The following is a 24,256-nucleotide window of genomic DNA, read 5'->3' on the forward strand; positions in this document are numbered from 1 at the left end:
TAAGTAAGTTGTGTGTACTAAAATGGGATTTTGTGGATGGTTTTCCCTTCTATAGCTCAAAGTCAAAATTGGAATCAAGGTTATGGCAATTACTGGAACCAGGGTTATGGGAATCAAGGATACGGCTATCAGCAAGGTTATGGTGGCTATGGAGGCTATGATTATTCAGGATATGGGTATTATGGATATGGACCAGGCTATGATTACAGTAAGTAAAGAGAACTGTATTGGGTATAAGCAAGCGTAACTAATTAGCAGTTTAATGCATTTGTTCTCTTGTTCATAGGTCAAGGCAGTGCAAATTACGGGAAGACACCAAGACGTGGTGGTCATCAGAATAACTACAAGCCATATTGATCAAACTTATTCAGGTATGCAGTGGCATGGTCTCTTTTGGAAAATGACTGCATAGGTTTTGTATACAATGCTGTAGATGGATATTTCAGTTCTGTACCAAATTTAACTTTACAATAAATTTCTATGGCCTGTTAAATGTGCATCTTACTTGGAAGAGCTCCCTGGAAATGTTTTACATGTTTAATACTTACAGATAACTAGTTGTCTAGACAGTGTGGTGTGTAAATTTCAGCCTTGCTGAAGATATTAATTAATGATTTTATTAATAGGTTAAACTGAAACTGATTTTGAGGGTCTGCTTAAAGCTGCAGCTCTGCATCTAGGGACTGCCTCTTGGAGTTAACTATGGACTCTGCATTACTCCAGTTGTACAGAATGAGATGCATCTTAGGGAACCAGTGTCACTTTCCACCTTTTTATTTTGTATTGTTTTTGTGTCATACATTTCCTGTAATGGAAGTGTTAATTTTACTGTACTTTTTGGTACCTTTTTGGAATCTAATGTATTGTAAGGTATTTTACATGTGTTCTGATTCACCATGACATGGATATTGAAGCTATCCTAGCTTTTGAAATAAAAAAGGCGTAATCTAGTGTCTTGTGCCATTCTTCAGCTTATGTATTAGTAAAACGCCAGCATACTGTTCCCAGAATTTAGTTCATGGCAGTACCTTGATAGATGGAGAGTTGTGCTTAAATGTTTTTAATCTTAAAACTAGAAGGCTGGTGGTAGTTGTGCTCACATGCAGTTAAGTGGTGGCTGGAAACCGCAGTCACTTCTGTCTGGAGGTTATGGAGGAGAACTCGGGCAGAAAGCCCCCGCTGTTGTGGAGGCTGTGCTGGTGGCTCATGTTGTAGACAAGCACAGAGGCTCAGCATAACAACTCTGTTAGTGTCTGTGTTGTAGGGCTCTGCTAGGGGAAGCCAGAGGCATAGGTTTCAGCTAGGGCTTGGGAGTCTAGACAGCATGGTAGGAGGAAGCTAGGAGGTGTGCGAGAAGGTAGCTGCACTTTCTGCATGTTTCACTGTTTTGAATCTGAGACTTCTCCTACAAGTTCTTGAAAGACAGGTTAGACAGACATGAAATTACCAATGCAAAATCTGAATATTTGCAGCCTTTTTGTGTATCAAAAAAAGGCTAAAGAAATTCCACTGAAGTTGTGGGAGGAAAAACAACAGCTGCCTCTAAAGAGGCAGCTCTCTTCCTAGAGATGAGTGACCAGCTAGAAATACACTCTCCCTTTTTGACTGGTTTACCACTAAGGCAATAACTACCATGTGATCTGCCTGTCTTGCTGCAGAATAGCCCCAATCTCAGATTTACAAATAAGTCGCAAGTGCTGCTGCACAAAAGTAAATTTCTAATCTTTGTTGCAGTAATCAATTTTGATTTTTACTTTCCTTTTAAAGCTAAAACATGACAACTTTTTATTCTAATAAATTCTATTTGAACAAATGGGAACCAGAAGTGGAATCAAACCAAGTAACGAAAGCAAGACATAAACAGATGTTACTAGTGACCTTTTTGGTTTTTTTTTAACAAGGGGTACAGCTATTCTGGCAGGGACTACAATATGCTGCTCCCTGCTGGCTGCCCTTGGAAAGAGAAACTTGCTGTAAACTTAGAAGTCTGTAAGACTTTTCTGGGGTTAAGTGGAAATCTTTAGTATAAATAGTTGAATCAGATTTTACATCCGATGATAGTTTTTAAATCTCCAGTCTTTACAGCTTGAGTATGCAACCTGATGCCCAACTTACTTGCAAATATAAAAAACCCTGCAGACCACTGAAACAAATGAGTACAGTATTTAAAAGTATTACTGTCTCAAGATTTAAAATTGAAATGCTTTACTCTGCATACTATTACTTGTTTTCTTATGAAATAAGGGGTAGCAGAATATTTTTCTAGTAAACAGTTTGCCTTCCAACAGGGAATTGGCATAGTATCAGGACCATATTGCTGCAGTACTTCTGGCTAGTGTCTTGTTTGTTAGCTGGCTGTTATGTTGGTGTGTTTTGGAAGTAGGTTCTTGGGTCATGCTTTCTTGACAGGTGATGTGGCCTTAAGCAGAAATTGAGGATACTGGTACTTAAATGCAGAGCTGGCTTTCCCTTTCTTCTTTGCATGGAAAGTTTGTGATACAAAGAACATGTAATTGCCTGGTGAAAGCAAGGGCTTGTACACAAGGTTGTTGCTTATGGCTGTAACATACTCCCAATTTACTAATCCTGCTTGGATATTTCTTGAGGACAGAATATTTTGTAAGAACTGGTTTGGGAGCTATGGCCCTCAGCTGTCTGTTCCTCATGCATTTGATGTTATGAATTTGGGACTGAAGTTTTTGACTTGATCTGGTCACTGAGACCTTTTGTTGAATATAGGGCGACTAGCAACCTTGTTATGAATCTGGCTACTGAAACTGGTCAGAGACTGGGTGTACTGGCAGCTAGAATAGCATTTGCATAGGTAGCAGCAGATACTAAAAGAAAGAGAACCCCTTGGCTCATCTTAAGTTTCAAAAAGTCATAACCTTTAAAGAGCACGAATTTAGAAAATGTAGTTTATAGTAGCTACTAGAAATATATTCCTTTATAATCAAGTTTAGATATGCTGTTTTAAATAAAAGCCAATTCCACACTTCTGCCAGAGTTGAAACGAGTTCTTGTAAAATTTATTTCTCCTAAAGTTTTTAGTAATAACAAGATAACTGAAATTAACAAAATCTAAGGTAACTTATCTGGTCCCAAGACATGCTAGGATGAAGATTAAATGTGCATTATTATAGTAGAATAATGTTTCTTAGTAGTAGATCTTGAACGTTGTTTGAAACCTATGGAAAGAAAATAATGTTATGGTTGGGTATTTTTTGTAAAAGCATCATTAAAAGCAATTACTTCATTGCCTCATTTTCGCTTACATTATATGTAAGTGTCATACTAGTACTGTACTTAAGAGGCTTTTTACATTCTTGTTTTCCTGTAGAAAATAAAGACATTTTTCTTGCTTACTTTAGATTGCAGAGAAGCACATTAAGTCATTAGGTCTCTTAAGTTAAACTGGCACTGTTGAGTAATCTTTTTGTTCTCAAGAATAAGTAGTACAAACAGCTGTATGTCTTTCCATTAACTTGCTAAATAAAATGTTAACACATTTTTCTTGTGCCTGCTATACTAATATTGCACTGAACCAAAACCATGTTTCTGCTCAGCTCAGGGCCATAGCGCTGTGAATCTAGTATGGTGGTCAAGCCCACTGACGATTACATTAGGTACATTCCTATCTGGGTGCCTAGGGTTTTACTGGGCACTTAGTTAAAAACCACTTGGTTGTCTTTAGTCAGAGTAGGCTGAATAAAACACTAAAGTGTATCAAAGGGTGGTGGTATCAAGGTGTTAAGCGTACACTGTGATCATGAGCTTGTGGCAAAATGAGTTGGAGCAAGCTGTAGAGGGACCTCAACAGATAGTAAGGTTTGCAAGGCTTGGAAGACTTAACAGGACTCAGTCTTACTAATTCCTACAAACATCTGAGGATAAGGGTAAAATGGTGCTTAAGCATGAGATAACAGCCATGAACCTGAAACGATCCTATGTAGTAGTCAGAAATGCTCAAGAGAACATTTGACTTTGAAGTAGTATTGCCTTCTGTTAAGTAAAACAGGAGCTATAGTAGTAAAAGTACTGTTTATAGCTCTTCATAAAGCTTTTAGCATAAGTGGAGGGTCTCAAATTGTGACATGCAGTATGTACAGTGCTTCTGCCCTTAAGGGCAGTTAAGGGGAGACTTGCTGAGAAGTAGTTACTCAGCTGCAACAACTTCTGTCTGGAGACCTAAGGCACTGAGCAGCTAGCTATGTTTTTGTCTTGGTGTGCCTGTCATTTGCATGCCAAGGGTTAAACCCTTACTCTTGCAGCTTCCCAGGCAGGCATAGCATGCTCTAGTGGTAGGCATGTCTGGGACAGCTTGGATCTAGCTTGCAAACAAATGAATACATATAGTGATACTAGAAGTGTCAGACTCTGATAGAAGGTAGCTGTGAATGCCAGAGGTGTGCAAGTCTCGTCCATGCACTTAGATTGCCAGAAATTCCTGCAAGCTAATTTCAAGTAAAATAATCTCTGAGGAAGCTTGGTTCTGCTCTATTGCTGATGACAGTGCCTGTGAAGTTATATTTAGGAACCCTGGCTTTTAAATAGTAAAGGGTGAATGTAAATAAATACCTGGCTCAGGTAGAACAAGTTGATGTTTTCTCTTGGTTCAGACATTGTTTTTCCATATCTGGAGAGAGAAAAAGTAACAATTTAGCAAGACTTTGAGGCAAGTTTTGGGACTAACTTGGTTGAATACTGAGTGTGTAGAAGATGTATAAAAAGCTGAAGTGGGAAATGCATACAGATTATGGCTGTCAAGAATGAAATCTGGACAGCATTTACCAGTCCCTCTTGTTCAGATAAGTAAACAACCTCTGCCAAAGCAAAGCTATTTTAAAAGGCATATGCATTTGTAGAGTAAATAGTTTTGTTAGAGAATTTAAAAACAATAATTTAGAAGGGAAGGCTAAACTTGCATTGACTAAGACTAATTTTGTCTGTATTACCTGTTAGTAGTTTGTCAATTGTGTCCACAACAAACTTTGCATCCTCCTTGTTGAAGCACATTGGGGGCTTGAATTTAAGCACATTTCTTCCTGGCCCATCTGTACTCAGCAGAATATATTCTTCCTTAAGTCTGGAAAGAGCAATAACAAAGACTTATGTTAACCTTTGCATGTAGTTCAGAAAAATCTACAAGCATCAGCATGCAGGCTGCCCACACAATGCCTTTCTGCACTGAGGGGGTTTCTTTTTTGGCCAGTTGGCTATATTTTAACAACTGTTGAGTGGCAAGGTTACTTTGTAATCATGTGCTTGCCTTACACATGGAGGACCTACATGATTATTGTCCCTTGTACCTTGTTATTAGATACTCAGCTTCTGCTGTGGCTGGGGTCCTTTCTGCTTGGTCCTTGATTAAGTCCACTCCAATGAACAAGCCAGAACCCCTTTAAAAGAAACAAAAATAGTCAATCTGTGTCAGAACAAGGAACTGCAAGGGAACTAAGAATTTAAGAAGGGTTTTTGTGAGATCAGAACTTTACTGCATGAGAATTGCTGATGTTTGTTGTGTAGTAACAGAAAAGGTGTTGCTGTTCTGAAGAAATGGGGTAATACAGTATCTGCTCAGAATAGTAGTAAAGGACATGTTAAACGTATTTTCCGTCCAGTTCATTAATTCTGTTCTTTGTGCATTTGAAGTAAGAGTTCAAATAGGAAAGAATTTTAGCAACTAATAAAGCAGTAGTGGCCTGGAGTGGCAAAATATATCAGACTTTTCATAAGCTCAATTTTGTTTTACTGCAGTGTAGAGCAAGCTGCTGATTTTTGCTGAAAACACAGATTTCATGAATTTCTTAAAACCACATCAGTTGGATAGAGCTTTTTGTGACTGGACCAAACAAAAAGCAGCTGAAAATGTAAATAAGGCACTGATACCTGACATCACCGATGATGGGGTGCTTGATTTTCTGCTCCTTGAGTAGCTTCATCAAGAAGTTTCCTACTTCTGTGGCATGAGCCTGAAGGTGTTCTTTCTCAATCACATCTAACACAGCTAATCCGATTGCACATGAAACAGGGTTTCCTCCAAACTGAGTTCAGGAAAGGAACATGCATAGCCATGGAAAAGGGAAAAAAAGATGGAATCTTGGTCACTGAATGCGTAGCGTCAGTGATATAATGAGCATACTGCTGTTTCTATCAGTAAAAAGCCAGTAATAACGAAGTTACATACTAGAAAGACACAAATAATATAAACCATAACTGTGTGGGTGATACAAGATTAATAAAAAACATTGCATGATTATGTAATTTTAATAATACTCTTAGAGTCCTGTAGAGAAGGAGTGTTTGGGCAGCTTTTTACTTACTGTATTAAAATACTCCACTCCTGTGGCTGCAAATGCTTCTGCAATTTCTTTTGTTGTTGCTACACAGGCGAGAGGGTGCCCATTTCCTATTGGTTTCCCCATAGTGACAATGTCGGGTATAAAATCCTCTCCCTGAAGCTGGAATGCCCAAAAATGCTTGCCGACCCTGCCAAAGCCAACTTGAATTTCATCAGCGATAAATATACCTCCTGCTTTGTGCACATGCCTGTAACATAACAGATTTTATTGTCTCTTAAGAGGAAACAGAACATAATATTGACTGTTTAAAAACATGCAGAAAGCATTACTTAGCAAACTTCCAGGAAATAAACTTGTTCAGGCCTATATTCTATATCACATGTTTAAAAATAGGTCTTTGCCATACAAAGTTTACATTCTAACATGAAGGCATAGGCTATTTCCTGCCTATCAAGCTATATGTTACAGCAGGCAGAGAAATTCTCTATCTTCTATACGTAGCAAATGTATTAAATTCAAAGAGTTAAGATAATGAACGACCACTTACTCTGCAACCTTCTGAAAATAGCCTGCTGGGGGAATGATCTGACCACCCACGCTTGGCAGGGATTCAGCAAAAAATGCAGCAATCTGAAACATAAGTAACACAAAATGTTTTGAACCCAGTAGAGAAAGTTGGGGAAACCATGTTAACAATTAGCAAGCTCTTTGTCATTAGATGGTTCTTGCATGATTACCTGATCTTTGATTTTTGCCAAGTCCATACCACTTAGCTCAGTAATCCTGAATGGCATTAACAATCAGCCATGCTCATTTCTAAGGCAAGACAAATGGGCAAGGAAACCACTTTTTACCTTTCTGCCTCTCGTATGTGCTTGCTCAATAATATTTTTCACTTCATTAGCATAGGCTGTTACTGAATCTTCATGGTCTTCTCTATAAAGTCCTCTGTATGTGTCCGGAACAGGAGCCTATGCAAAGGAACAGTATCCTTCATTCAGTGTATCATAAACAAGACTTCATTAAATTTACAAGTAGTTGATAGTTACAGGGTGAAGTACATACCACGTGGACCCATTCCTTTTGTCCTTCTAGATTTCTGAATTTATAGGGGCTTATGTCAATCAAGGATGTCAGATGTCCATGGTAAGCACTTAAAAAACAATTAGCAGAGCTAAACAGTAATTTCCTCAGTATCAAAGAGTTCTTTAGGATTAGCATTACTGATAGCTAAAGAGTATCTAGGCTCTGTCACTTGGTGGGAATACAGTCACTTAAGCTGAGAACAGCTCTGTGATTTCTATCAATTAGCTTAGTAGTACTTGGATTATTTTTTTTGCACATCTTTCTTGACTATAAGGGATGCAGAGGGACAATTCTCTTTGTCACTGGTTTACCTGCGCCACTGACTAGAATCAGAGCAGTGTAAGGCATAAGCAGTATTGCAAGATTGCAGAACAACTGGAAGGGACGTGTCTGGCCTACTTGGGAATAACCTCCAATGATGGAGCTTCCAGTCTCTCTGGGCATCCCATTCTAATTTTTGACTACCTTTCACAGTAAACGTTTTTCTCTATGTCTCATCAGAATTCCTCGGGTTTCAACTTAACATCTCTTGTCTCTCTTCCTGTCATGATATATCTTCAGGCCTGGCTCCTCCTTTTCTGTGCCTTCCCCTTAGTTGTAGTTGCAGTAAGGTGTTCCCTCTAGCCGTCTCTTGCAGCTGAACAAATCCAGTTTTCTTAACCTCTCAGGCCTGTGGCTCCCAACCCACTATGGCAGGCCACTGCTGGCCTCCTTCCAGTAGGTTGTCTACTGTGTACTGGAGAGCCCAATCTGGCCATAGTTCTCTGGGCTGGTCTCACAAATACTGAACAGAGGGAAAAATTAATTCCCTCAACTTCCTGGTTACAGCCTTCCTATTACAACGGGTTTTCAGAAATACTTTGACCACAGACCAAAACTGAGCCTTGTACCCCACAGTAGATAAAACTGCCAATATACTTACTGGTCTAAAACTATAACATCTTCATGTTTTGTATACTGTCGTGCCAATCTTAAGGCGAGATCATTAGCTTCAGATCTGCAATTGAAAAAATTGATAAGCGTTTCATTGTAGATATATGAGTCTTGAAATTCTGATTTCCCTTGCAATCCAATTTGTGTCTGCAGAGAACAGACAGAACTCAATGCACAGTACCAACAGATCCCTTACTAATCAGCACTCATTAAGTAGGACTGTTCAGCAGAACAGAATCCCTCTTAAAAAGCTGAAGTACAGAAACTGCTTTTGAAGCAGTTCCTTTTTTTTTTTTTTTTCTTTAAAGCTGTAGTTTGCTTGGAAATACACCCTCCCCCCCAGCAGAAATACACATTGTTACACATATTTAGATAATAAAGTAATTCCACCTTCAGAAGACAAGTCATAGAAGCTAACACAGTAAATATTTATGTAATGTTTTATAGTCCAAAGCCTTATAAACAGAATTAAACCCCTTCGTAAATAAAGCACTAGTTTAGTTTACAAATAGCTTGCTAAACATGAACTTCAGAGTCGTAGAAGTTCTAAAATGGACACAATTTCTTCAAAACCAAAAACCCCAAACCATGTTTTTTGTCATATATAGCCACCCATGCCAGATCATGCAGTGACTGGTGATAAAGTATTACAATTGTCTGCATGTAACTGGTGAAAACACAGTATAAGTTATGATACACCCAACTTACCCAGAATTCAAAAAATAAAAGATGCATAACTTCTCAGGTAGCGTTTGTGAAAGTCTCCCCGCATAATCAACCAAGTTGTCATGAAGATAACGAGAATTTGTATTTAACAATTGATTTTGTTCATGGGCTGCTTTTACTATATCAGGGTGACAATGGCCAACTGCAAGAGAGTGTGGAGAGAGGTTTGAGAGTTCTGTATCGTGCGTGGTGTTCATTCACATACTAACATAACACATTTCTCTGCTAGTACAGAGCTGTTATCACTAATGATCGTATTTCATCAGTGGGGCATAAATGATATTGTCAGCAGAAGACAATACCAGTACACCTTGCAAGGTTTCTCTAAAAACTTTCTTTTCCCCCCTCAAAAAGTTGGAAGTTGGCTGCTACTGTACTTTAAATTTAGTAATTAATACTGGAAATTGATATGCTAAAAAAAAAAAAGTGTCTATTTGGATTTAGACATTTAAATAATTCAGGGATTTGGGAATGCGTAGGTAAGCTATACTACCAAAGAATTATTAACCCTGCTAGAATGTTAGTGGCAGTGCTGACTGGTTAAGAGTGATCTCAAATACTACAAGAACGCAGCAGCTACTTCATAATACACAAATAAGGCACTACTTCGCAGTGGTCCCGCAACTCTAACCTTAGCAGTAACTTCTACAAACAAAACAAAGCGTCAAGCCATTTGTTAGGGTTTGGTCCTTTACTTGAGCTTTTATGGAGAAAAAAATCTGTAAGCGTTAGACAGGTATGTTTCTAGGAAAACAGAACAGGAAACACATCTGGAAAGCACAGTCATGCACCCAGAAATTCAAACTGAACCGTAATTTCCCAAACTATGGGCTCCAGAGAGGTTTCCTCCACTTTTCCAATTAAACAAGCCCTCCTCCCAGCACAATGCAAAAGTGGTAGAAAGTACTGATTGTTCCTTGTTCTGCTTAGGAAAACACAGTATCAAATAACATGACTTTTAACTTACCGTGAGCCACGTTGTTTATGCAGTCAAGGTATTGTCTTCCTTCCTCATCATACATATACTGGCCTTTGGCCTTTACAATCTTCACCGGGTCATGAGAAAAAAACAGCTTGCAAGAAGAGCTGTGGCAAGCACCAGAAAGGAAAATAAATCTTAGCGAATTCTAGAAGTCACAGAGTTTCTTCTGCTGGTAATATTTTCAGTTAATCAAGAGACAGACATTTCCCCAGTTTGCTGACATCCTACTTTGGGCCTCTAAAACAAAGGCTGGGGTGGGGCAGAGAACAGCCCTTGTACTCTGACTCAATAGTCAAAGTTTGTTAACACTTACAGGGAAAAAACACACTCCAGAACTGAAAAATCCTTCACTAGGAATTAACCACAGCACACAGACAGGATTTACCACTATAGTTTTGTCCAGTCTTAACTACTGTTTCTTATTGTCCCTGCTCTTGACCCTTTGTGTTCTTGAAACCCTCTTCCATGTCTTTCTCTTACCGTGATTGTTTTTATTATATTCTCTCTAAGGTGCTGATTTTCCAGGTAGCACGGTGCGGGTGATTGTTACGTCTGTATAGAGCTTCCCTAACCTTAGCTGAAACCTTGAGTGACTTTATAAGGCTGAGTCTACTTAAGTGCGTTTGTTTTGTGTCAGTTTTTTTAAATAAATTGCCAAGCAAGTAAAATTAAAGCACGCGTCCGCCTAAGTAGGAGTTGCAGAGATTGGACTCTGAAGGGTAATGCCAAACTTTCACGCTTCGTTTAGTAAAAGATTGCTTATACAAAAATAAAATAGTTCGACCATAAATACAAAATCATTGTCAAATGAACAGGAGACAATGAGGAGCTGCTTCCCTATCCCGCCCCTACAGGAATCCTGTACGTTCTGAGTGAGCTAGCAGTAGCATGGTAAAGCAGTCGGGTTTTTGGAAGTTTATCCTTGACTGTTGAACAGCAGCTGGTCTTTGTTCCCAGTGACAGAGCATGTCACTTATAAAAAGAGTAGGTTTCAGATCTATGTAATGGCACAATTCTAATCCTAGGATTTACTTCCAGCCCAACTTCTAGGTTCATAAAATACTTCCAGATTAAAGTAGCCGCGCTTTTGAATATATAAGGTAGAAGGTGAAAGCACTCCAAGGGTTAATAAATATACAGACTTCCGCTGCCATTCCTGGTAGCAGTCTACAGAATTAAAAGAGTTTTTGAGGTCAGCTGGAGCAACACAAGTGATCAGAAGTTTGGAACTGAGTCTCGTACTGATTCTATCAATCTAGGCAGACATACGTTGTTAATTCTGTTGCGGTTTTGGTGTCATAAAAAGTTTTTCTGAGACAGGCAGTGCTCCTGAGGTCAGCCAGAGCCCCTGCCTGCCCCAGCACTGCTGCGAGCTCAGCCCCACACGGGGCTCTCGGCTACGCTGACCGAAAGGGCTTTGTGAGCAGTTTAAGGTTTAAACGGGCACAACAGATACCGTACAGGTTTTACACTTCAGTTTCGTAACCCCCCTCCTTAGGAAATGCTAATTAATCGGTAAAATCAGGCTTTGCACGCTAATGGCGCCGACTTTCCCCGCGATGTTACTGGTTTAAAACTAAAACCCTGGCGGGGGGAGGGGGGCGAAGGCCGTCGCTGCAGCCCCGGGGCCCCCGCCGCCACAGCTCGCCGCTGCCGACGTGCGGGGGGAGGCGTGCGGGAGGCGGCCGGCAGGGCGGCCCGACGGGGCCGGGGCGGGCAGCCCGGCGGTGGCGCTCCCCCGGGCCCGGTGTCCGGCGGTGCCTCCCCTCCCCTCCCCGTCCCCGTCCCTTACCCGATGCGCTGCCGCCGCAGGGCCAGGGTGTCCCGCCGGGACCGCTCCGCCGCCCTCACGGCCGCCATGGCCGCCTCGCGCCGCGCCGGGGAGGGGCCGCCGCGTGCCCGCCCCGCCCTGTGGCGCCCCCTGCCGGCGCGCGCCGCGCCCGCGGGACCGAGCGCGCGGCTGCGGGAAAAGGGCTTCGGTCGGGGTTTGGGAGAAGCCGCGTCTGCGCCGGCAGCGCCGCCGCCCGGCCCCCCCTCCCGAACACAGCCGTGGGCAGGCCGGGCTCAGAGCGAGCGGGGCAGTAACTCACCCGTGCGGTCGGCTCCTCCGGCTGTCAGGCTGGGCTCTTCACGCGCAGCTTCAGGAGCAGTGACTTCATCCCCGAGGTCCCACAGTGTCTCCAGGGTCCCACCGGGCTGCTGGCAGCTCACGTGGAAGCGGCACCCCACGGTGTTAGTGGTGGTGGCGTACAGCCCCACAGCCCACTCGGTTATCCGGCATCTCGGAGATGACGGCGTGTTTTTGAGGGCCCTTCGGGGTCACTGTTACAGCTGTATCATAATACTCTCCCTTTTGAAATACTTGCACACCGAGGAAGTTTCTTTTGCTGTTGGAAATAATTTGAGGTGGTAGCCTAGGTGTTACAACTCTATTAATTCTTCAAAACATACTTCACTATTTAAGCAAAAGTAAAACCAAACTCTTTCTCTTGTGTTTGGTCAGGTCGGAGAGCTGGACCTGACTTAAGAGCCAGTCCTAGGATAGGCAATAGTGAGGATTGAAAGAGGAAATGCTATTGTCCGATCAGAACAGCCATTTCTCCATTTCTGTTTGATTGGAATTACTTAAAGAAAAATAGCAAGATAAAGAACCAGAAAGGATGTTCTGGGATGGGTTGAGTCCTCTGCCACTGCGGGTGTTGTATCCCGTAACTAAGTTCATAAACTCATCAAGTTTCATGCTAAAAGATGCCAGGTTTTTTCTTCTTTTCAAGTACATGTTTACATTCTTTTAAGTTAAAGTGGCATCTGCTAAGAAGACTCTAGAAAATGGAGCCGACCCTTTTAAAATGACACACTTGGAAGACTTCTTTGCTGACTAGACATAGCCACCGATAATTATCTCTAGTTGCAGTTATTTGATAAACGCGGGAGCAATTTAAATTTAGTGTAATATAGAAAATCCAAAACCAGATTGCTATGCACTTAAAGGTAGATTAAACTTAGGAAGCCAAACTCGGTTGTTGCATAGAAGTCAGGTTTTAAGTAACAAAAGAGAGTGGAGGAAAATTTAATAATGGCTGTTAATCTTTATTTGAACTCTTGTCTGGTTAAGCTATTTAGTATCTATTTATAACAACAACCTGAGCATTTACAATTTGGAAAGTTTATTCTTGGCTACAAATGCAGAGTTCAATTATACATATTCACACAACTGTAAAAGCAATCTGTACAGAGAGACCATTTTTTAAAATCTAGTCTTTGCTTTTATTACAGAAAGCACAAGAATAAAAATATTTTTGGAGGTCTCAGGCTAATGTACTGTCCATTACAGCTTTAAACTAGAAATACATGATGCAGTACTAATAATACTATTTTAACATGTTAAAACAATGGATAAGGAATACTGTTATTAATGCCTTCATTTTTAAAGTAGTTGTTCCCCAAAGAAATGAGTAAATAGGATACTTTTCATGGCACATACATGATTAAAAATGACAGAGTTTGCAAATAGAGATGTTAAAGTACATTTTCCGTATTTTTAATATCTATATATATTTCTTTTTAATGGTGATACATTTTATAGCGATTTAGTCAGCTTTGTATAAAATACCATGTAAATACATTCAAAACAAAACGTAAGTTTCGCAAAGTGTCCAAACTGCACAGACACGAATAGCCCTTTCTCTGAACAGCCTTCCTGGAGTGATGCAACCACTCGCGTAAATAAGGGACACTTGCATAACATGGGAGAGGATTAACCCCTATCAGCATAATTTCAAAACAAATATGGACAGATAAAGCACATATTGCATGTATTTTTCTAAACTGTATACAAATTAAGTTCAAATTTTAAATACCAGCAGGTATAGTTTCTCAAATTACATCGTTTCAGAAATGCTAGCCTACATGCCAGTTTGAAAATACTCCAAAGTAATTTAACGCAACAGAGCAGGTGGCTTTCAGTTTTGACTGTGGTATTTTGTGCCGAGCATTTATCATATTGCATATTTTTGATTGCTTTTTTAATAAACCAGAAAAAAGAACCCCAAATAGTAGTGCAAAAAGTTGCTACATTATAAATTGTCTATAAAACTGCACTCCATCTATGAGACTAACCAGCAAACACAACAGGACTCAAACTCTCATTCTGGCTGATGGCAACTTACTACCTCTCCTCTTAATTTCGAAATTCAGTGGGTGCTTTTGCTTTGCAATGTCCCAAGATTTTTTTATGTAATTACGGAAATGGAAGTTTGATAGGCACCCACCTATACTTAATTACATCATGTCAAATGCACTTTCAGATGCAGTGCTTAACAACGTATGAAAAAGCAGAAAGTGATATTAGTGTCATTTACGGATACTTGGGACATCTCCATTTTAATTTTCTGTTCGTTAATATCTACGTTATATAAGAAACCACACACAGACACACAAATGAGCTGACTGTTCCATGGAACTGCGCAACTATGAGGCAACTTCTACCAGAACTTAGCGAACAGGGATTGATTGTTGTCCTAAGACGTAGGAAAACCGCAAATGTTAATAATGCATTTCTTATTCCACTCTGTTGTCAATAATGCCACTTCTTATGCATTGAAAACTCATGTTTCCCAGCTTTCCTGTGGTTTTCCCCCCAGGCTCTCTACAGCAGTATAGAGTCACACAATCTATTAAGTCCTTTTTCCATTCATTTCTAAGTGACAGGTTTTCGGCACTTACTTTAGCTGCAGATTACACAATAGTTCGCCATCCCTTTTGTTGTGCCATCTAATGGTACACAAGCATATGGAAAAGTTCCAGTAGTTCACCTGGGGACACGAACTAAATGACTAGAAGTAATTTTTAGCTTACAAATGCAAATGATAATCAAGGAAACAGATTTTTTTACTCACTGGTTTGCTTCAGGCTGCGACAGATTCCCCAAAGCGGAGCTGTGAAGTATTTCAGACTGTACTAATTACGGTCAGGCTCACTGCAGTGCCAGGGACACAAGTAAAAGGCAGGTGACTCCAGTAAATGACAGTGAGACTGGACTAACTAGAGTGACCAGATGGTTTTGGTTTTTGTTTAAAATCGCTATTGCAAAAGGGTCCCAGAAATATTCTTAAATAAATGCTGTCCTGTGAGGTTGCCAAGGTCAGTATATGCCACAGTGATTGCCTTGGCATGCTAAAGTGTCTTAAACCTCCTGAAATCTATCCAAATATTTCACCTCTCACTTGAAAAATCTTCTTGGTTAAACACCTGGAAGGCTGGCTGTGCTACTAAGCACGTCAGCAGATACTTCACAGGTAAAACTTAGGAGCTTTAAATGACATCGAGCAGTACCGAGGTTTAACTCCATCCTTGGGACACCTACTTGGGACACTCCCAGCTCTGCTACTGCAAGTGGGAGCCAGGGTCACCGATCTGAATTCAGACAGATACCTACCGCATTTGTCCAGGATAAGTCATTTGGGACATTTAAATTTTTACATGTTTAACATTTCTTATTAATAGTTTTGCGCATCTTAAAAATAAATCCGTTATCTGTAAAGAAAATAATTCAAAGCTTCCATGCTCTAAAATTTAAAAATGGGAACTTGACAGGTAACCTACTACAGATAGATTTTATTTGTATAACTCTTTAAATTCTCTGGGCAACAATGGGACTGAAAAAAACCCCAAAAGTAGTGAGAATATGATGGTATTTCCCAAGAAAGAAGTAACAGATTTGGAAAAAAGATTAACGTTTCTATCTATGAGCTCCCAGGTTACGAATATCTATTCAAATCCTACAGTTATGCAAAAAGTGTGCTGTCAATTAAGGGACAGTGTCACAGCGTAAAATTTACATAAAATTTGTTCTAGCATAAATTTTGTTTCTCTCAATCAAAAAAAGATCTCCTCTAGAGGGCAGCATTAAATCAGTGTTCAGTGACCAGGAAACCTAAGCTCTAATACTCCTTTTATAATACTTCCTAAATTTACAGGCTAATAAGGCACAGTCCCATTGACCAAGGATTGTTATTTACCATTACGATAAAGCTGGAAATTTCTGGCATCTTAATATTTTAATGAAGATATACATTACAGATGGGTGAGTTCTTTCATCCTGGCCCAAGAGTCCGCTATATTTGGCTGATTGCAAAACCATGTGCTACCTATAAAAAAAATGCAGAGATTGCTTCTGCGCTGTGGGCTGGCGAGATGGTAGACACTGCGGCTGGGGTCTGCGTGCCCAGTTGCACCAGCTGAAACGGGACACTGAGCTTGCACGGGGGGGAAGGAAGAAAATAGCTAACTGGAACACAAGCTTTCTGGCATGAAAGCCTTGGTCATCATAAACATGCTTTCTAGGTTAGTAGGTTACTACAGCTATCTTAAAACCATGGGTAATGACCCCTGTCATTCTCCATGGATTACTTTTCATCGTTGCATAGGATGGCATGAACTGCTGAAACCTCACACGTGTTTCACTGCTTTGCTTAAAGATCTCAAATGCTGAATTTATGAAATTACAGAAGACAAAAGCTCACCTAAAAATGTCATCTATTAGTTTCCTAAAAAGAAAACACATCAGAAAGTCTCTTATCGTTAAAAGGAACATTCTTATTTTTAAATACGCGGGAAAATACTCCATACGGAAATAAATTTATCACCATTATATATACAGCAAGCGTTAGAAGCAGTGTATACAAGAAAGGCGACATCCCCCATGAGAATAAAACAAAGCAGGTGGCGGTTGGTATTTTTAAAAAAAAAAAACAAACTAAAATCCCAGTGCATTAAGGCTTGGAAACAGTTTCAGTTTGGAGCCAGACTGGGTTTTCTCTGCCACCTGTTTCGTAACCTAGAGAAATATTCCTGAACTCGCTGGCCAGGCTGCAAAACTAATTAATCTTGCCTGCCCCATCATCACAGGCCAAATCACTGGGCTCCCTGCTCTGGCAAGGGGCCTGGCAAGCTGCCAGCACACTCCCAGCACTGCAGTTACAGACATGAGGATTATTTGGCCACGTTCCCTTCCCCCCAAATCCATTTTATCCCCCCAGAAGCTTTAGGGAGCGCTCCCCATCCTTATAGCGGGGTGCAGCATCTCCAGTCCCGGAGCACCCGGGGCCAGGACCGACGCGAGCAGCAGCTCCAGCGATGGTCACCTAATGCGTTTGCCGTGTCTGGGGCTGGCAGAGCAAAGGTGTCCCTGCCTGCAGAGCCTCGGGGATGGGAAACTTTTTAGGGGTTTCAAGGGAGTTCTGGTGCCCTTGGGACTCAGTTCGGGAACTTTGCTTCCAAAATGGATTAGGCTGTGGTACGTTAGAGAGAGGATGTTGTCAATAACTGGAAAGATGGTCATTAGCTCATATTTTAAATAGAAAAAGCCTTCAAGGAAGCTGGTTATCTTCTGCTCCCGGGGAGCAGGCAGACGTGGCTACCTTAACATAATGGAAGCCACCACGCTTTCACAGTCAGTTAAATTAGATGAAGGAACTGTTTTGTAAACCAGAAGACAAAGATAAAACATAAATTTGGCTGAGCCTCAGATTCTAAGATCAGTAACTTAAGCGCATTATCCAAAATCTCTATTGATGAATCCATGAAGCCAACATATTAAATATTTCAGTGATCAAGATGAATCAATTGCTCGGTCTCAGGCTGACCTACATTTCACAAGCATTAGCAACCTCCCTGTCAATCATCTGTATTGCTGCTGACATCTAGTGGTAACATTTAGCTGCATTTCTGAATTCCTGTAAAACAATCTTACATTCTCTCAAACCAGAAAAAAAGAGAGCGGTTTTGGGGGGGCTGGGGAATGCACCACACTTTGTGAGAGGCTGAGATAATTACTCGAGTTTTGAGCGAGACTGCCAGGACTACCTAATAGTAAAATTTATCTTTGTGAGCTATTTGCAAACTCAAAAGTATTCAAAAACACCCACATAAACATTTTCATATGGAAGGAGAAAATAATTAACTGATCTGGCATGAATTTGCTGAGCAAAGCACATCTTTTTTTAACTCCTCCCAATAAGATCATGACTGCTCTGAAGCAATTCAGCACTTAACAACCTACTCTTCTAAATACGCGTGTGTGGAAAGCACACGGAAGTCTAAGCACGTTTCCTCTTAGATGCTGTGCAATCGATACAAAAATCAACAGTTCCTCTAATACAGTCTGTTGATCTGCACAATGCGATCGATGAGGAATTCCGAGTTCAGACTGTAAAGGCCAAATGGAGTGATCTCAGCTGGGCACCGGGAAGGATTTCACAGCCCTCCCAGCAGCCTTGTCCCGGGGTCGGTACCTCCGTCTGTTCCCGGGAGCTCTCCTTTCCACGGGTCTCAGCTGCTTTGGTGATGGAAGGGGTCGGTAGGTGTACCACCAGCAGACCCATGGCGATCTACTGGTTAGTTCCTCATAGCTGAAGTGGTAATAGCTGCAGGATCCGTCCTTGCCAGCATTTCTAATGGAAATGACGGCGGCAGGAGTCCAGAGAGGCTCCTGCAGACGGGCTGCCGAGCTCTGCGTGCGCAGTAAGTCAGACCTCCTGAACAAACCAGGCTTGCTGCAGGGCCGTAGGTGGATCTCCTTTGCATGCGCTGGACTCCCCGCGTTCAGGATGCAGAACAAAGCGATGCAGAGAGGACTTTTCCCTGGGAGTTTTCAAGACGATCACTAAAAGGTTTGGCAGCTGAGGCGGTAGCGCTGGTGATGGGTGTGGATACCAGCCGCAGTCCTGGGCTAGGAAGATAATTCAACCCTTCCTCCTTGTCTGGCACGGAAATGCCACGAGCGGTCAGGCTATGCCTCGGGGACGGGGAAGAAAAACCACAGTTAAGAGGTTGGTAGGTTCAAAAAGAGCTCTCTTCCTTCATGACGAGCGAATGTCTTGGGTTCTGTGGCAGCAGCGGCTCTGTGTTGGGAGGGGGACGGCTGCCATGCACAGCAATAGGTAAAGCACTACTCTGGTATTCTGTATCAATGTTTTGCAGGCCTGGCAGTGGTCACAGTTGATGCCTACAAGCACTGGATATTCCACAAGTTGAAGACGGAATACTGACTTGTTTACCTGAAGATAATAGGACTTCGGGGTATTTCCTCAGAGAAAATATAAATTTTAATATAATTTCATAAGCTTTGGAGGTTAGCTTGTCTTGTAGCTTCAGTGATATCAAACTTCTTCAAGTAGGAGCTAGATAGAAAGCTGTTTAGTTTTTGCCAGCGTATGTAAAACAAGACTTTTCTATCTGCATTGTAGATTGTTTGTGGACACTTCCAGATTCTTGTGCTTTCTGCAGTCATTCTGGGGACTGAACTCTCATTGATATCGACAGAGGTTCCATGAACAGGACACGTGCAGGAATTTGAGCGTAGAAGCCCACAGTGTGGTGTGGAGTAGTGAATTGCTTTTAGTTTGGAGATGACTGGGGGAGATGGGAAGAGCAACTGTACGTTAAGGGAACAATTACAGATCTTCTTCCCGGTGACGTCAACGAGAGATTTGCCTTCAACCTTCCACAGAAGATTTTTAGCTTTAATTTGGGACAATAAAGGGGTTTTTCAAAAGCACTAACAGCCACTGGGAGCTTGTTCAACTGCTCCTTCTGCCTTTAAAAACCCCTACACCAAAAGTGATAGCTAACAACATGAAATGGAAGTAAATAAAATGCATTTTCATTGCTGTTTTGAGTTACATAATTCTTGTTTCTTGATTTGTTAGTTGATCTGAATTTACACTGATCTAATCCATATGGTGACCAAGCAAATGGTCAGTAACTGGTAAACATGCAAAGCATAGCCACAAAGCGAGCAATGTCTAGGTGTGGGCCCTAAGCAGGTAACAAAGACAGGTAACAAAAGTTCACTGCCTACAGCTGTAAGTCTTTTGTGTCCACATCTACCACGCTAGATGGCCATTTCAGCGTTTACCAGCAGGTAACAAACGCTCCCAGCTGAATAAAAGGATAAGCTCAAGCACAACTAGGACGCAGCACTCACAGACATCAGTCAGACATCACCCTACCTGCGTGGAGCACTGTGTGCTCCTACTGTTCTTCAGAACGCTGGAGCCAGAGCTACCTTAGCGCCAGGTCAGCTTGTGCAGGGCAGGTTGCCCCTGGACAGTTGCATCCCTCCCTCGAGTCCTCTCTGGCAGCAGCTGCCGTAAGAAATGCAGTGGAACAAGGATCTAACAGAGGGTTCGGATCTACTCAGGACACCAAAAATTACTCCCTTCTGTCTTCTCCAAGATCAAGGCCACAAAGAGCCCTTACATCATCTGGTTTGATACCAAGGTCAGGCTCTTAATTTCAGCTAAGACTCCTCCGCAGAGCCTAGCAACTTATATTGGGCTGAAATATTTCCTCCAGAAATGATCTGTTAAATCAAAAAGGCATTAGAGCCAATGGGGATTACATCACTGGTCTGGTTAGGATTAACCAGTCTCACCATTAAAAATCCACGGCTTACTTTATTTGATTTTGTGTAGCTTCAGCTTCCACACGTTGGATGGATATTTGTACATCTTTCTCTGTTCGGTTTAAGAACTTGTTAATATAAAGCATCTCCTCCCTGTAAAGGAATCTAATTGCCTCTTGATCTTCATTGTAAGCTGAACAGACTCAGCTGTAAGCTATTTTCTTCCTCCCTGAAATATTTTTTTATGGCCTTTTACTGCACAATCTCTATTTTTTCCAACATCTTTAAAAATATGAACAGTGGAATAGTTTGCAAATTTTTAATTGATCTCACTTAATGCCATATGTAGGTATCAAAATCATAATCCTCCTTTTATTCATTACCCTGCTCTGCATGGGATGTGCCCAAGAGGAGATAATTTAAAGAAAGAGACTGAAAAAGGGGAGAGAAGGAAGAGGACAAGAGGAGTGGGCAGAGTTACAGAGTTTACAGTTAAAAACCACGTAAACCAAGAAAAAAAATCAAACTCAAATGAACCCTACAAACGAAGACAATTAAATACTCCAAACTCCCAAGTTTTGGGAACCCCAACTAGCAACATTGTGCGCTCTGTTGTTTAAGAAGAGGCTTCAGCAGAGCCCTCCCCGTCCTGCAACTCTACACAGAAAGTATTAACTAGGTTTTTGTGGTTTGAAATTTTGCGGTGGAGGTTTCTTGGGGAATTTGGGTTCCACAGTAACAAAGCGCTTGCACGTCTTTAGCCTCAGATCCCAGAACAGGACCCAGAGGCGCTTCCTCTTGAGGAAAAAGAAAAAAAAAAGCTTTTCTTGATAGTAGTGGAAATAACCACAGGTAGTCAAGGTTCTTCTGTTTTGCCAAAGAATTGCTGTTTCCATCACCTGAACAGCAGGGAGCGATGAATGGAGCTTGGCTTTGCTTCCTCTGCGAGTTGCAAGTCCTTCTCCTGTTTGCCCAGATGATACACAGCAGCTTCTCTCATTTCTAGGGCTGCATCCTTTTTTTCTTCTTTGCTTTCAGCCAGGCTGTTTCACCCTTTTAAACGTGCACGTGCAATGCAAATACAGAGTTGAGAGCCAAATTAGGGTAGGGATTTCTCCCTCCTTCATGCGGTAAGGCACTCCAGGCAACACGCCGTCCCCCTTCTGTTAGTTCAGGCAGCAGCGTTAGCGGTGAACACCGTTCGTTCCCAGCTACTGTCATTGGTACCTTTATCAAATCCTGATGTTACCATGCGCATCTTACGGGTTTGGGAGCTTTACAATATTTTCCAAAGTCCATAAATGACAGAATCCAGTATAAAAAAAGGTCAATATATTACTGTTGAAAGTTTTTTTTTTTCCTTTTTTTATACAAAAATTAAAAAGATCAAAATATATCACATTATTTACATATTGTGCTTCATGCTTAGAGATCACTGAAAAAGAACACACAGACAAATATTTTAATCAAAGAGAAATAGTCCATTCATTACGCTTACTAATCTTATTGTTAATACTGTAAGGATTGGCATTTGGATTTCTTTAAATATTAACAGTACATCCAAACGACTTACCACAGAATTAAAAGCCTTTATACGCTAAGGGCGTGCTCACATTCTAACCGAGGGTTTGCAGCCAGTTAGTAACATGCTCGCTATTAACTCCAACTGTGTCCACATGCCGCACGTTTGAAACTGGTTAGGAATTCCACTCGGCTTCAGTGTCATACCCTCGGAGAATGAGGTTACAGCAGCATCCTAAAACTCTGGATCAAATCCTCATCTTATGGAGGGGGAAAAACAAGTCTCCTTCTCCTGGGCTGCCTTTGGCTTTTCTGGGTACGTGAGACAGTACGAATTACCCGACCACGTCCACCCTGATTTACTGATTCGAGCACCGAAGCAGCGTAGTGTTGTGGATTATAATTACAATGGCAGAAAAGTCTTTGTTTGGAAGGAAACGTTTTGTAACTCTGCGACAGAGAGGTAGCCCACTGTCGAAGTCTCAGCTAAAAGAGTGTGGTCTAAGCCATGTTTTGCACAAGTGGTTCCTAAACCGCCCGAGCCATGACAGAAGCCTAGCCTGAGCAAGCCTGGAAAACAGGCATTGCTCCCGACGATATTAAGGAGGATGGCTTTTCTCCCTTAGCCAGTTTTTGGAGCGGTGGTTCCTAGCACCAGCTGTGGGGAACAAGACACAAAGCCGGGTGGAATCCCGCTCTCCCAAGGCACGGCGTTAGGCCTGCCGGGCGTATAACCTGCTGCTTGGAGGCAGGGCAGCAGTACAAGCCACCGCCGTGCAGCAAGCAGAACTGCTCACGACCCGCTCAAGGATATACAAATACAGTTGTTATCATTACGGTACCTTATGCCAACATCCTGCTACGGGCAGTCCGTCTGGTCCCTGCAAAACAGAATTTACAGATTCAGTTTCTGTTGACAGTGACTTAAGTGTCAGACCCCAAAACCCAAAGCTCAGTCCTCACAACAACAAAAGGTTTAGCAGCACCATTAATTACCATGCAAACCCCATACTGCATATGCACCAAAACAAATAGGCAGGCAATGTAATCCGTGTGTCAGCACAACGCAGAATTAAATACACCCCAGGGTAAAAAAAAAAATAAAAAAAATCTACGCTTTCCTGTAAACAAAAAAGTACATGTTGGAACCACAGTTAATTAACTTTATAAGGTAGCATTTTTATTTTTTTTTGCAATCAGACATATGGAAAGCACGATGTGGAAATGTATTTTTTGGTAATATGCGCTTTTCAGTTTGGAGGCAGTGATGCAATTTTTTTTTTCCTGGATGATATCCTAATTGTGTTTAAATTTGATCCTGCAGTACTTAGTTTCTTTAAGAAATCTTGAGTTGCCGAACTGATTGAAATAGGATGAGTTGTGGACTATGCAAAGGGAGTGAAAATGTTTGTCTTTTTCTGATGGAGATACAAGAAACACAGAAATCAGAAAGGCAGAAGAGCTTACTTACCAGGAGGAAAACACTGAAAAAGGAAGGAGCCCCTTAGAAGAGGAACAGACTATGTATGACCGACTCTTTCAAGATACTTTAGAAGAAATAGCTGACTTCAGCTGCCTTTTCTGATGCTGGATTTTTTTTTTTTAAGGCTCTTGGATCTCTGATTGCATGAATTCCTGCATGTAGAGCCACAGAGAGCACACGCGCACTGACCCTTCCCTCAGAGCCACCGCCAGAGTCACTAGGGGTGGGGAGCCACGAGGACGCGTGCGCAGCGGAGAGAACTGCTAGTGCAAATAGAGGTCAAAATGCATTTTTACATTTTTTTACTGTAAATGTCAGTCATCACATTTTTTGTATTCTGTATTGATTTTATATGTAAAATAGCCTATGCCCAATAAAACAGACGCAGTGAAGTAAGGTTACCCTCTCCAGCTACTCATAGTGTAACAGGTCAAGTTATTTTCACATGCTTCCCTGTAACGTTAGTTAGAAAACATACACCATTTTCTGCTGACGCCAGTAAATATTTTGGTCCATAACTATCCATAAAAAAGAAAGTGCAACTTGTACATTTGCCAGAGGTGTCTGGGGATGAAGGGTAAAGGGGACAAGGCGCAGAGCGGTTGTTTGACCTAGAAGGATCCTGACACCGACGGTCACGGGGTTCATTTCTGCCCTGGGCTTTTTCTCCTTCCCGTGCACCCAAAATACTTATTTTGGCCACTGTAAAACTCCACGCCTTTCTACTCTGTTTCACTTGAGTGATTCCAAAATGAATCATCAGCTTAAAAAGAGCTTTGCAACCTGGGTGTAAGGCTCGTGCTCCTGGACTGAAA

General features: G+C 41.5%; 2 protein-coding genes across 10 annotated transcripts in view; one reads left to right on the forward strand and one right to left on the reverse strand.

Moving 5' to 3' along the window:
* HNRNPAB (heterogeneous nuclear ribonucleoprotein A/B) overlaps positions 1–23,833 on the forward strand; it is a 30,475-nt gene extending 6,642 nt beyond the window's left edge. Inside the window, exons 7-9 of one of the 8 annotated variants that reach the window (XM_063348919.1) lie at positions 56–208; positions 287–371; positions 23,566–23,833. In XM_063348919.1, coding sequence (XP_063204989.1) covers positions 56–208; positions 287–357 — 224 coding nt within the window. In that variant the 3' untranslated portion in view covers positions 358–371; positions 23,566–23,833. Of the gene's footprint in view, positions 1–55; positions 209–286; positions 372–626; positions 964–19,011; positions 19,718–23,565 lie in introns of those variants that run through there. The other 7 variants (XM_063348918.1, XM_063348921.1, XM_063348920.1 and 4 more) reach the window with 7 other exon arrangements.
* PHYKPL (5-phosphohydroxy-L-lysine phospho-lyase) lies at positions 3,056–11,949 on the reverse strand. Of its 2 annotated transcripts, none has more exons than XM_063348917.1 (13): positions 11,822–11,949; positions 10,015–10,133; positions 9,030–9,189; positions 8,311–8,385; positions 7,368–7,455; positions 7,157–7,273; positions 6,850–6,932; positions 6,324–6,549; positions 5,890–6,044; positions 5,310–5,399; positions 4,956–5,086; positions 4,579–4,636; positions 3,056–3,188 (listed from the first exon to the last, which is right to left on the reverse strand). In XM_063348917.1, exons 1-12 carry the CDS (start codon positions 11,887–11,889, stop codon positions 4,584–4,586), a joined length of 1,365 nt encoding a protein of 454 aa, XP_063204987.1. In that variant the 5' UTR covers positions 11,890–11,949; the 3' UTR covers positions 3,056–3,188; positions 4,579–4,583. The 2 variants fall into 2 exon arrangements, with proteins under 2 accessions (XP_063204987.1, XP_063204985.1); XM_063348915.1 differs by having other exon boundaries at positions 7,368–7,476.
* Positions 23,834–24,256: the final 423 nt, after the last annotated feature.

This window comes from Chroicocephalus ridibundus, chromosome 11, assembly GCF_963924245.1.
Source record: "Chroicocephalus ridibundus chromosome 11, bChrRid1.1, whole genome shotgun sequence".
Classification (NCBI taxonomy): Eukaryota; Metazoa; Chordata; class Aves; order Charadriiformes; family Laridae; genus Chroicocephalus; species Chroicocephalus ridibundus.

Excerpts from the sequence above, each read along its gene's own strand:
- PHYKPL (XM_063348915.1), bottom strand. The coding sequence starts at position 11,889 with ATGGCGGCCGTGAGGGCGGCGGAGCGGTCCCGGCGGGACACCCTGGCC. Across the intron at positions 5,087-5,309 it reads GCTGAGTATCTAATAACAAG|ACTTAAGGAAGAATATATTC; the intron begins GTACAAGGGACA and ends TGCTCTTTCCAG. Across the intron at positions 4,637-4,955 it reads AATTGACAAACTACTAACAG|ATATGGAAAAACAATGTCTG; the intron begins GTAATACAGACA and ends TTCTCTCTCCAG.